We start from the raw sequence: 13,923 nt of genomic DNA, 5'->3' as shown, positions 1-13,923 counted from the left end.
AAGATGGAGAGTTTCCCCATTTCATTTAAAAAATATCCACAACTACAAGGACCTGCAACTAAGATATACAACTATGTACAGGGGGGGTTGGGGGAGATAAAGCAGAAAAAAAAAAGATTGGCAACAGTTGTTAGCCCAGGTGCCAATCTTAAAAATAAAAGTAAATAAAAACTAAATAATCTATTACTCTTAAATCTCATACATGGCACAAATTTGAGCAATATCATTCACAAACTTGGATTTTGAAGCTAATAAACCTCTATCAAAAGGAAAAACTATTTAAAAATTATCTAGGTTAACACACAGAATAGGAACACAAACATGTTATACATTCTGTCATCTCCAGCCGCACCCTGACCTTCCACTAATGAGAACATAGACTTTTTTAAACAACAAAGTGAAGAATCTGCCTCAGACTTTACTAGGGGTGAGAGGAGCTGCTGGCTGTGGCCCTGGAGCGCACACCAGCCATGGCTCTGGAACGTGCACTGGCCATGGCAGCAGTACGAGCCCTGGCTGCAGCTCTGGCTCGGGCTCTTTCCTCTTCATCTTGTAAAGCTTCTTCATACCAGGTTGGAAAAGCACTGGGGACCGTATTATGGATCTTGGCCACAAACTCCAGGACTCTCATCTTGCTGGTTTCGGCATGGGCTCTTGGACCCCATAAGAACTCATAGCGTGGAGGATTGCTATTGGGCACCTGCCGGTACTCTAGGTAATTTTCTTTCACCAAATCTTGGGTGAGGAGCTTTCTAGGCTCCCCATAGATGTAGTGCCTCCTCCCAGCAAATATCCCCATCATATTCAGAACTTCCCACATTTGCTCCTCAGTGGCACAATTGTCCTTCATGAAGATCACACCTAGAACAAGCATCAGCAAACCACTTTTGGGCAGACTACTACCATCGCTCACCCTCCCATCACAGTTTGGTTCCAGTTTGTTGATGAGGACATAGATGTGCTTGTAGGGATCCAATTCCCTTGTGTCAAGGCCAAAGATCAGCTCCAGATGGTCAGAAGCCCTCTTGAGGATCTCATGGAAGTGATTCCTATAGTTCTGGATTACATTTCTCAGCATATCTGCCTTGGTAATTGGCTCTTTCATTTGATACTTGTACAGCAGATAATACACCAGTATAAACACCTTCTCATCTAGAGGGCTTCTATGGAGGGGCTCAGTGGCTGTTGGGTCCTGTGAAGATCTTGGACCTTCTTCATTACTGGCACCATCATTTGATCTTGTGTATGAAACGGTTGCAGCATTAGTGGTGGTGGATGTGGTTCTCTGAAGACCCTGTGAATTGCAACACGACACAGGAGCTTGTAAGCTCTGGGAAATAACCTTGCAACAAGGAAAGGAAGAGGAGCAGAACTCTTCTCCCACTCCCTCAGTGGCCTGAGCACGTACCAGATCCTGGGACTCTTCTAGGGCCTGGCGGCGTTTTTCCCGGGCACGGAGCTTACTCTTCTGACCACGAGGCATGATGACTATGTTCAGATGCAGCAGAGAAGTGGGCAGGTGAATCAGTGACCTGGAGGAAGGAGGATGGATGGTGTGTACCCCTTCACCAAAGAGATGCCACCTTGGCTTTAGTGATGGCCATCTCTGCAGGTTTTCTTGTGTGCACTGGTCAAAGAACCCACAAGGCTCTTGTTTTCTTATCAGCCTGTTTCCTGAGAACCCTGTGAAAGTAACTAGAGTTCACCTTAGGCTGCTACCTGCCAGATCTTCCTGGGGCTTACTGGGGTGACAGCAAGGCCTGGAAGTTTCGGCATCTGTGAAAGTCCCTGTGTTTGGAGTAGAAGTGTTTCTCGCAATTCACTTTCAGGGCCATCATCTTGACCTCTGGCAGCTTCTGGGATCCCTCTACTCTACTGCTTTCATGCTGACTCCTCATTTCAGTGACCTCATCTCCCTTCGATTCCAGAGGAGAAACTGAGAGACCCATCTGACCATATTTTACCAGGGACAGTCAGGATGACAGTAATGGAAGAGATCAGAAGGACCCTCTCCATCCTGGGGGAATCAGGGTCCTCATTCCTTACTCAGGGTCCTCACTTTGGCTTCTGGTAGGGCCTGGAACTTCTCCCTCTGCTGACTTGAGTCCTATCCCCTCAGAAAAGGCCCTTATATCTCTGAGATCCCTGAGGAGGAAGTTAGGGAGCCCTTAGCCTAACATATCTGCCCAACGACCCTGCAGGGCTTACACCATGGTTGGGACTCTGTGCAGGCCCTCTTTGATATGGAGTCAATGGTTCCATCACAACTTAGTCAAGGTCCTTCTCATTACTTTTGTTAGAACCTGGGACTCCTCTTTCTGATGTCCTGAGGCTGACACTCTGGTCCAGTGCCTTCACCTGAGTTCTCACAAGGAGAATTCAGTGGATGCTTCATCAGATAATTCTTGCCCAGAGCCTGCCAGGAATCTGTGGGACCCTCTGTCTTTTGGGGTAGGGAGCCCCCTCAAACTTCACTCACGGCCCTTACGTTACCTCCTGGCAGGACCTGGAAGTAATTCCTCTGATTACCTAAAGCATACCCTCTCACAGGAAGCCTTTCATTTTTTTTAAAAAGCCAGATTTGGAATTCAGGATGTTTTGCATTCAGCCACTCTCACCTCGGCCCTCCCTTGGCTGACAGCAGCGTCAGCGTTCTGTCCGAACCCCTCTCTTTTGGGGCGGGAGGTCCCTCAGATCTCACTCCCGGTCCTCACTTTTACTTCTTTTAGGACCTCGGACTCTACCACCTGCTGGCCTGAGGCCATAAACCCTGGTCCAATGCCATCCCCTCCTTGAATCTCCAAAGAATTTAGGGAGTGCTATATCAGATGTTCCTTGCCTAAGGCCTGCTATTGCTGATTGCAGGGTTGGACTCTGTGGGGCTCCCTCTCACTGGATAGTGGGTACAGTCATACCTCACCAAGGGTTCTTACTTTACTTCCTGGCCAGGCATAGCCCTCCTCCCTCTGCTAACTTTACACCGACCCCTTCGCACCAATTCTTTCACTTCCCTGAGACGCCAGAGGCGGAACTCAGAGTATGTTATATCCCACCACTTCCTTCAGGGGCCTCCCAGGCCTGACGGCAGGGGCCCGGGTTCTGAGGGGCCTTTCTTGTCTGTCCCAGTTGGTTCCCTCAGACCTTATTCAGGGGCCTCAACTTCCCCGCTGGAAGGCTAGATGCCAAACCCTGGTCCAATACAGTAACCTGCCTCAGTCCATAGACGGGGAATTCAAAGGGCACTGCATCCGGTGATCCCTGTCCAGTGCCTCCCAGAGCTTACATAAGCGGCAGGATTCTACCGCCCCCCACCTCTTGTGGTGTGTGTGGGGCTTGCTCTCAAGTTTCTCTCAGGATCTTGACCTTAATTCCTAACAGGACCCGGAACTCTCCCAGAGAATTCTTTTCTCCGTTTACCTCACGTAACCAGGCGACCAATGCCTTCCCTTCTCCGAGAAGTCAGAGACGGAAGTTAGATAAGCCACTTCCGGCCACTCCCACACGGCGAGGAGAGAGGGGTGTGGTTCTTGGAGATGAGGAATGAACTCTTTTGTCGGGGTGGAGGACTGTGGTAGAACTCACATATGAGCCTTTCATTGACTCCTGGGAGGCCTGGGACTCATCCGTCTCTTGATCTGAGTCAGCCAGCCTTAAGTGAAGGACTTTGCTCTCAAGCATACCCCGCTCCAGTCTCCCATCCCCAGTCCCAGAGGGTGAAGTGAAGGAGTACTAGGACCTAGCATCCAGGCATGGACTTAGAGGTGGTGATAGCAGGGATGAGTCTGCGGGTCCACTCTGTTATGGGTGGAGTGGTTCCCTCAGCCCTTCCTCAGGGTCCTTACTTTTACATTTTAGGGTTTGAGACCCCTTCCTCTGCTGGCCTGAGAACGGTGATAAAAAATTTAATATAGATCATGTAATAACTTTGGGAATGTCTAGTACAGAATCTTTTTTTGTTTAATTTCAATTTAATCAAGTCAGGGTTAGAGTCATAATAGAGTTTTGGACTCCACGTATACCCGTAATTCCCAATTTAACAAGGAAGTGCACCATCCCCGGTAGTTATCCATCCATCCTATAAATGTTTTCATCCTACGCTGACTCCCTACTACAGTATCTGGTGATAACAAAGGCCACCAGACACAGGCATAGAAAACCAACCCTCTGGTGTGCAAAGAAATCGGGAACCATGGCAGGCAATCTAAGCTAGGGAAAAACATCTGGGTTGTTTTTCAGGACAATGTCCACACTCAGCCCTTAATTCCCAGAATCACTGAGATAATTAGCCTCAGTGAATTCCCCCTCCAATTTCCCCCTCCTTGCAGCAACACACCCCCTTCCACTATTCATTGGTAATACTTTCCCTCTTTTAACTGTCCTGAATCACCAACCAAGCCCATCCACTTGTACAGCCTCAACCTTAGTGGGAGGAGAGCCTCATACACACAGGAAGAAATAGCCTTCTCCATCAGGCATCCTGACAGCTCACAGCTCTGGTACACTGGCAAGGATGCAAGGAACCACCAGAGTAGTAAAGAGATGTAGCTCTCTCAGATTCCATCAATAAAATCACTTGGTGGGTAACAGAGGGGAGCCAGCTATACTCTGCATGACAGTGGGCAGCAGGTATTCTAAGGGAGGGTGGGTTATCAGGCATGCCTCTGGTCCTTTCATCCAATAGATCTGCCCACTCAGATCACTGTACAACTTCAGGCTGGTAATGATGATTCAGAGATTCCCTAGCCCTATTTATATAAGTTTTCTAATACCCTCCACCAGATTCTCCACCTTCTCTCCTTCTGGTACCTATTTTACCTTTTGCCAATGTCTGCACGCAGGCCCCTGACTTCAGGTGCCCTGGTCTTTCTGGACTTCTTTTTCTTTTTCCAGGAAAGTTAACCCTGAGCTAACATCTGCTGCCAATCCTCTTTTTCCTGAGGAAAGTTGGCCCTGAGCTAACATCTGTGTCCATCTCCCTCTATTTTATATGTGGGACGCTATATGTGGGACACAACATGGCTTGGTAAGCAGTGCGTAGGTCCACACCCAGGATCCGAAGTGGCAAACCCTGGGCTGCTGAAGTGGAATGCAACCAACTTAACTGCTATGCCACTGGGCTGGCTCCTCTGGACTTGTTTTAATATGTGATCTCTTTCATGGATTCTGGAAATTGCTCTACTCCTCCCCCCACCACCCAGGTCCTCCTGATATTCCTCACTTATTGATGTTTTCCTGTCCAGGCCCATTTCCTGGCACCTTGTTATTCTAAAGTATGCAACCAGAGGAATCCTGATACTTAAGATATCACTGCAGAAATCTCGCTTTACATAGGTGAAGGATTAAATTAATCTTCTGCTCAATCTATTTGGAAGATAGGGAAACACAAATTAAAATAAGAGTGAGACAATATATTTTCAATCAAAAGTTTGGCCAAAATTTAAAAGATTGATAAAATAAAATGCCAATGAGAGCCTAATTTATTCACATGCATAAATATGTGAGAAGATAATTTGGCATAGCATTATTGGAACAGAATATCAGCAATATTCGTAAAAATTTACTTTCATCATTCTCTTTCCACTTTAATCTAATTGCACTTTTCTACATCTCTCCTATAATAAAACAAGCACATTTGCCTGAGAATTGATGTTCAGTGATGTTGATATCAGTTCTATTAATCATAGCAACAAATGGGAAACAACTTGTGTGTCCATCAGGAGGAGAATGGTTAAATTATGGCACACACACACTTTAGAATTCTAGGGAGTAGTTTAAAAAGTGAGATGGATCTATACGTTCTCTCACAGAAAGATCTGGCATTTACTTTGTTTAATGAGAAGGGCAAGAGGCAGAACAATATATACATTGTTATATATGTTTTTTAAAAACTCACAGTGTATTTTTCTAGCACATGTATGCAAGAATAGGCATGAGATAGATTTTAAAATACTACACACGAGATTTTTAACGCAATTATCTCGGGGGAGGGATGAATTCTGGAGGAACGTAGTAAGAAAACATAATCGTAATTTATCCCTATTGTTAGAATTTTTGGCAGCAAGAATATGTGCCCTATTTCCTTTGTAATTAAAATATTTAAATAAGACTAAGGACAGAAAAGTAGCTGTGTGTTATTCAGATAAAGTATTATGAGATGTAATGAGAAAGGTCTGATTTCTGATGGCTTAACATAACAAAGTTTTATTTCTTATGCAAGGGGTCTCCATAGTCAGGTGACTTGGTGGTCCAGCTGCTTCCATCCTGAACATTCACATCTCAACACAGGCTCTCCATGTTTGCTGCCAAATGAAACAAAAAGCATGGAGGTGGCACGCTGGTTCTCAAGTACCTTGGTCTGGAGGCGACAAGCATGCTTCTGCTCATAATTCAGTGTCAAGGATAGTCACACGACCCTTCCTAACTACAAGTGGACTGGCAAGTAGTCTCCATACGAACCAAGCAAGGAGAGCAATATGTAAAGTGGATGAACACTTACAGATTTTCCCATTAACTGTTACATAGTAGATGTTGAAAAAGGAGCAACTATTATAATTTGTTACAACGTCAGCCCTCTTCCTTCCTGGAGGATTGTTTTGAGGTCAATTTCCTTGCAATTCAAGAACTTTTTTCTAGTGCCTATACGTGACTGGTGTTTTCAAATAGAGGATCATACCAACTTTCAAAACGATCATGTAAATCTCAGCAGGGAGGGTCCACTCTTCTTCACACTATAGCACCTTTCTGCACTTTTTCAATAACCTCTATAATCTCAGTATGCTGAGAATTTTCTTCTTCCGTTGCTGCATGGAAAAACCATAACTTGTGAGTCTCTGCTACCTACCGCCTGAAGAACATGCCTGAACACTTGTGCTGGTGTCTTTAGGCACACTGAAAAACCAGGATTTTCCCCTGGGGCAGATACAGACAAGAGTCAGGAGAATAATGGTGAATTATTTTTTCTTTTCTTATCAAAGCTGGCATGTCTGTCAGGGAGATATTTTCTACTTCAATGGTAGACTGAATAATTGTTCCGCAAAAATGCCCATACTCTTATCCCTGAAACTTGTGAATATGTTATATTACCTAGCCAAAGGCACTTTGCATATGTAATTAAAATTATGGAAAGGACCTTAAAATACGGAGATTATACTGGAGTATCTGGGTGGGTGCAATCTAATGACATGAGCCCTAACAAGCAGAGAACTTTCTCTGGCTGGAGGCAGAAGAGAGATGCAACAGAGGAGAAAGTAGGAGAGTTTCCACATGAGACAGGTTCAATGTGCTCTTTCTGAAGTAGGGGCCTACATCATGCAAGAACTGGAGAGAGATCTTGAGGAACTATGTCAGCTTCAGTTGACAGTCGGTGTTTTAACCACAAATAACTGAATTCCTCATAGAACTGAATTCTGAGAGCAACCTAAAAAAGTATGGAACGTGATTCTTCTCAGCACCTCCCAATAAGAACCCAGACTCTGAACAGCTTGATTTGGGCCTTGTGTAACTCTGAACAAAGAAAAAAGCACAGCCAACCCATATTTCTCGTCTACAGAAATGTGAGATAATACATGTGAGGTGTTAAGTCTCTTAATTTATGGCAATTTGTTTGTCAGCAATAGACAAATACTACATCTGCCTGGAATGACACCCAAGCTTTTAGGAATCCAGCCTCTGCAGATGGTTGCTACACAGTGGTTTCCTCAGTCCTTCCTCATCTACCACTTAGGAGGGAGTCTTTGGTTCTTCGCCACTTAATTTAAGCTCACTTATCTCCTTTCTTACTAATCTCATCTGCTTTCTAAAACCACTTCCCTAACTTCAGGGTTATCTTTCAAGAACCAGTAGATCCCGTGCCAAATCAGACTCTGCCCAGGGGAAGGACAGGTGATTCTGAACTTTCTGCTCCACTGGGAGCAAAGTGCAGCCTTATGAAAGAAAGCAGGGGGGAGCTGGAAGGCAGGTCAGGATCCTGATTTGGACAGGAGGGCACAAGGAGGAAGACTCAGGGCAAGAGGGATGTAATTTGGAAAGTGCTGGAACTAGTCCCAAGTGCTGGGACCAGGGCAGAGTCAGCTCTCAAGGAACTCTGGGGCTAAAGGCAGGAGGATTGTAGGTAACTGAAACCCACAGACTATCCTGAGGTTGTTTTTAATTCTCATTTTTATCTTTATTTATTACACCTGGGGTTAGTACATCGGCAACAAGGTCCTTCATTGTATTGCCTGAGGGATATTGTGAAGCAGTGAGAGTAGAAATGAATTAAGAGACAGAACATCTGCTTTATTCCAGAAGGAGTGGATTAGTGAGGGGCCTAAACGAACTGAAACCAGAGGTTTAGCCCCAGTTCTGACACTTATGAGCCATGTGAAGCCAGGAAACTTGCATAGCTCTATGAGGCTTTTCTGTGAAGTGAGCCTGATAAGCCCAGCTGTGAAGGACTCTTGGGACGGATGTAATGTGTGAAAGCACCTGGCACAGTGTCTGGCCTGTGTTGAGTCTTTAAAAGTTTGCAGTTATTACTATCATTATTTTGACCCCAGACCCTACCAAAATCTGCTCTGTGATTTTTTTTAATCCAAGAGACAGCAGAGAATATATAGCACTCCATGATACAGCACAACAAATCAGCTAACATGGTAATTAGCAAGTAAAACTAAATTACTTACCATATCAGTATTTGAGGATGTTATTTATTGTAGGTGTGGAGGAGTCTTCTCCAGTTGGATGAAACTTAAGGATCCTAGAATTTGTGTCAAGAACCAACTCCTTCCATCCAAACTACCTCTATTTTCATTTATTTCAGTCGCATTACCAATATAGCCCTCACTTGGACTTTGCCAAATTACATATAAGACAACCTAATAAAATGAACTTTTAATGTAGTAGGCTCTGTCTTTCCTAGGCCAGAGCAAAGGTTGCTAAGACAGTGGCTTCCTGGCATATCTATCATGTGAGTATCACCCCTATTTCTCAGAAACTCCCTGGGGATAATATACATAAAACACATAGTTCTTGTGCTATGCTCAGCTGCAGTGGGAAAAGGACACTGGGAAAGGATACAGGACACCTTCCATTCTTGTCCCAGGTGGAGAATTCTCTCTGGTTTATCCATGACTCAAAAGTAACTGGTAGCAGTAGTTTTTCATTCCAGGCTTCAATCTCTCAACTCTGCAGGCACCTTCCAAGGGTCTGGCCCCTGCCCACCATTCCCACAGCCTCATCTGAACCACCACCCAGCTTAACATAAAATTGACTTACACTGAAGAACATGCAGTTTCCCAAGGCCCCAAACCCACTTCCTCAGGGCATTTACACCTGACTGCTCACATCTGGATCCTCCCATATTCTCTCCTTCTTTTGACTTGTCCTTAGGTCTTAGGGTGTATCTCACCATCTTCTTTACTTGACAGCTGCTCCTAGACTCTAAAATTCTACCAGCAATGGTGGGTCTTTATCCTGACATTCCCAGTGCTAGCACGGAGCCTCCCAAAGAGCAGATGCTCAAATAATGTTTGAGAAATAAATGAGACAATGTGCAAGATGTCTAATTTATTATGATGTAGTTAATTCTACATTCTTGAATAAACTAAGCACATTCGAGTATATATATATCTTAATTTTACAGAACAGACTAAATGTGAAAAGGAAATGCAAAAATTTATCATCTTTTACGTTATGTCTCTATTTCTTGACCCTAACTATTTTACTGCTGAGTTCTTTCACATTTTCAAGGAAATGCCTAATCCACTACTATGCTATCTTGTTCCAAATAACAAAATAAGATGGGACATTTCTCAATTTCTTCTATAAAATAGTAGAACTCTTACTCTTACATCTCATAAACATAGATAAATGTGTGACTTATATCATTCATAAACTCATATTCTGAAGCTAGTTAAACCTTCTATTAAAAGGAGCAACATTTAAACAAACATCCAAGTTACTACATAGAACAGCAACACAAACATGTTCTATACTACGTTTTCTTCAGCCCCACCCTTATCTTCCACTGATGAGAACATTAGCTGTTCTCTTCAAACACATAGGAAATAATCTTCCTCAGCCTTCACTTGGGGCGGGAAGAGCTACTGGCCATGGCCCTGGATTGCACACTGGCCTTGGCAGTAGTGGCAGCCCTGGCTGCAGCTCGGGCTCGGGCTCTCTCTTCCTCATCTCGCAAAGCCTCTTCATACCAGGTTGGGAAGGCACTGGGGACGGTATCATGGATCTTGGCCACAAACTCTAGGACTTTCATCTTGCTGGTTTCAGCATGGGCTCTTGGACCCCACAGGAATTCATATCGCGGAGGATCACTATTGGGCACCTGCCGGTACTCCAGGTAATTTTCTTTCACCAAATCTTGGGTGATGAGCTTCCTGGGCTCCCCGTAGATGAAGTTGTTCTCCCCAGCATATATCCCCATCATATTCAGCACTTTCCAAACTTCCTCTTCGGCGGCACGGTTGCCCTTCGTGAAGATCACACCCAGGACAGTCATCAGCAGGCCAGTCTTGGGCATGCCTCTGTTATCATTCACTCTTGAATCGTAATCTAGCTCCAGTTTGTTGACAAGAACGTAGATGTTCCTGTTGGGATCCACTTCCTTCACATCAAGGCCAAAGACCAGCTCTATGTGATCGGAGGCTTTCTTGAGGATCTCATGGAAGTGATTCTTATATACTTGGATTACATTTTTCAGCATGTCTGCCTTTGTAATGGGCTCTTTCATTTGATACTTGTGCAGAAGGTAATGCACCAACATAGTAACTTTCTCTTCTATATGGCTTTTGTGCCAGTGCTTAGGGGTATCCTGGGCCTGTGATGCATTTGGCCTTTCCTCCACTTGATTGTTGGCACCTTCATCAAATCTTGTGTTTGAAACAGCTGCAGCAGTAGTAGTGGTGGAGTGGACTCTCTCAGGCACTTGAGGATTGCTGGGTGTTTCAGTGGCAGATGAGCTCTGGGGAACATCTTTGAAACTAGGAGATGGCGAAGAAGGGGACTCTTCTTCTTCTGGTGCAGTGGCCTGAGCACCTGCCAGCTCCTTGAGCTCTTCTCGAGCCTGGCGGCGTTTCTCACGGGCACGAAGCTTACTCTTCTGGCCCCGAGGCATGATGACTGTGGTCAGGGACAGCAGGCAGGGGTGTGGGAAAGAGGGTAGATGATTTGGTGACCTGTAGGAAAGAGGATGAAATGGTGTGATACCCTTTAGCAGGGAGATACCACCTTGGGCTTTATCGACAGCCATCTCTGCAGGTTTCCTTGAGGGCACTGCTCTAGGAACCCACACGGCTTCTCTTCTCTGATCAGCCTGTCCCCTGAGGACTTTGTGGAAGTAACTAGAGTTTGCCTTAGGCTACAGCTCTTCAACCCTACCTGGGTCTTACTGGAACTGGTACAGGTCTGGCAAGTCCAGGCCCTGTGGAGCCTCCCCAGTTCTGGAATAGCAGGTCTTTGAGTTCACATTCAGGACCATTACCTTGACTTCTGGCAGGACCTGAGGTCCTCTGCTCAGGTGCTCTGATGCCGACCTCTCATTCCAAAGCCCCCACCTCTCTGACATACTGGAGGAGGAACTGAAGAGGAATCTTATCTGAACATGCCTGCGCAGGGACACCCTGGGATGACAACAATGGCAGAGCTATGTGGGACCCTCTCCATCCTGGGATAATTAGGGTTCTCACTCCTCACTCAGAGTCTTCACCTTGGCTTCTTGCAGGGCCTGGGACTCCTCCCTCAGCTGAGCTTAGACGTATCGCCTTGAAGCGGGGCCCTCACATCCCTGAAAGTCCTGAGGAGGAGTTTAGGGAGGTCTCAGTCTAACATCTTTTCCGGGGACCCCTGCCAGGGATGACATCACATGTAGGGCTCTGTGAAACACCCTCTGGGGTCCAGCTGGTGGCACAGCAGTTAAGTTTACACGTTCTGCTTCTCGGCTGCCCAGGGTTCACCGTTTCGAATCCCGGGTGTGGACATGGCACTGCTTGGCAAAAGCCATGCTGTGGTAGGCGTCCCACATATAAAATAGAGGAAGATGGGCACGGATGTTAGCTCAGGGCCAGTCTTCCTCAGCAAAAAGAGGAGGATTGGCAGCAGTTAGCTCAGGGCTAATCTTCCTCAAAAAAAAAAAAAAAAAGAAACACCCTCTGTTCTGTGATGAGGGTCCCCTCAATCCTTAGGTTCCTTATCATGGCTCCTCCCTTTGCCTGGTATCCTCCCTTCTGCAGAGTTGAGGCCTACAACAATGAGACCAAGGCTCTCCTCCACCTGATATCCTGGAATATGCAGGGAGATTTGGGGGACACTCATAATGACAGATCTCCCCAGGGCTGCCCAAGGCTGACCAGAGAGGAAGAACCTGATTCTGTGTATCCCCCTCAGTCCTCCTTTGACTTCTAGAAGGGCCTGAGTCACCTCCTTCTAATAGGGCCCACATTTCCCTCTGACCACTGAGGATAAAGTGAGGGAACTCTTAGCCCGACAGCCCGGCTGAGGGCTTATAGTATGGGTAGTGCTCTGTGGGCCCCTCTTGTCCTGAGGAATTCCCCTTGGTTTTTTGCTCAAGGTTCTGAACCTAACTCCAAGCCAGCCCTAGGACTCTTCCTTCTGCTAATTTGAATCGCCTAGTCTTAGACAAAGGCTCTTATGCACCCCTCCCCCCACGACCACCATAAGGTAAAGTGAGGGGGCACCTGGGCCTTACGGCCATGCCAGGGGCGGGGCTCTGTAGGCCTCCAATGTTCGGGGGAGGCAATTTCCCCCAGAATGCAAATAGGGGCATCCATTAACTCCCCGCAGACCCTGGGACTCCTTCCTCTGCTGGCCTGAGGCAGACACCCTGGTCAAATATCCTCACCTCCTGGAGCGGCCAGACACGGAAGTCAGGTAAGCCACTTCCAGCCACCCTTGCTTGGGGTCTCCCTGGGCTGATAGCAGGGGCCGGACTCTGTGACTCCTCTGTTATGGGGGAGGGGGTGTTCCACCGAACTCACATAGGATCCTTCATTTACTCCTGACAGGGCCTGGATTCCTCCCTCTGCTGGCTTTATGCCAATACCCTGGTCTAAGGCTATTACTTCTCTGAGTTCCCAGAAGGAGAATTCGGAGGACAATACATTCCGCGACACCTGCCTAGAACCTTCTATGGCTAACGGCAGGGGCAGGACTGTGAGGCCTTCTGTCTTTTGGGATAGGGGATTCTCTCAAACCTTACTCAATATCCTAACCTTACTCAATATCCTTACCTCACCTCTGGCAGAGCCTGGATTCCTCCCTCTGCTCGCCGAATGCCGACCCTCTCACAACAGTCGCATCTCCTACAGACTCCAAAGACGGAAGTCAGTGTGCGACACATCCGGCTACCTCCGCCTGGGGCCTCCCAGGGCTGACAGCAGGGGTGGGACGACAAAGGTCGTGACTCTGTCGCAGTGTGAGTGGTATTTAAAGTCCTGTCCTTGGAGGTGGGTCCTCATTTTGGCTCCTGGTTCATTGATTAAAGGCTCTTTGAGGACTGTCACCTCCCTGTAACTTCCGGGTGGTTTCTCAGCTTAAACTCTGGCGAACAATGGATCCGCATCCCGGGCGTGATGTGAGATCCAGAAGCTGCAGCACAAGGTATCGGGGCCAGGACAGGTTCTGAGCTGTCAGAGAAAATGCATGGTGATGATGGGATCTCTCCACTAGTCAAACTTCAACTTTGGGGAACTTTCTGTTTGAGAAGATCTACTTTCTACAAGGAAGAGGCAGATCTGCATAATTTTGTGAGACCCAGGTCTTTTGATCTTATCTAATACTGCACAGTGTAGTGAAATTCTTTTTAATTTTGACTCTCATTTACAACAAATATATTATATACATGTTCTAATAATTACTGCTTTGGATAGTAAAGCTCTTGATTGTACTATAGTTCTCTATACACCAGCTTTA

At 46.3% G+C, this 13,923-nt stretch overlaps 2 protein-coding genes across 2 annotated transcripts; both read right to left on the bottom strand.

Annotated features, from left to right (window-relative positions):
* Positions 1–421: 421 nt before the first annotated feature.
* LOC106835928 (melanoma-associated antigen B10-like) lies at positions 422–1,483 on the bottom strand. Its single transcript, XM_070502942.1, has one exon. It carries the CDS (start codon positions 1,481–1,483, stop codon positions 422–424), a length of 1,062 nt encoding a protein of 353 aa, XP_070359043.1.
* An 8,580-nt stretch (positions 1,484–10,063) lies between these two features.
* LOC106835927 (melanoma-associated antigen B10-like) lies at positions 10,064–11,110 on the bottom strand. The gene has a single exon (XM_014848529.3). The coding sequence runs from the start codon at positions 11,108–11,110 to the stop codon at positions 10,064–10,066; it is 1,047 nt and encodes a 348-aa protein (XP_014704015.1).
* Positions 11,111–13,923: the final 2,813 nt, after the last annotated feature.

This window comes from Equus asinus, chromosome X, assembly GCF_041296235.1.
Source record: "Equus asinus isolate D_3611 breed Donkey chromosome X, EquAss-T2T_v2, whole genome shotgun sequence".
NCBI classification, from domain to species: Eukaryota; Metazoa; Chordata; class Mammalia; order Perissodactyla; family Equidae; genus Equus; species Equus asinus.
Note: the sequence above shows the minus strand (reverse complement) of the source record. Positions and strands in the feature narration are given on the sequence as shown.

Coding starts and splice junctions, on each gene's coding strand:
- LOC106835927 (XM_014848529.3), bottom strand. CDS start 11,110: ATGCCTCGGGGCCAGAAGAGTAAGCTTCGTGCCCGTGAGAAACGCCGC.
- LOC106835928 (XM_070502942.1), bottom strand. CDS start 1,483: ATGCCTCGTGGTCAGAAGAGTAAGCTCCGTGCCCGGGAAAAACGCCGC.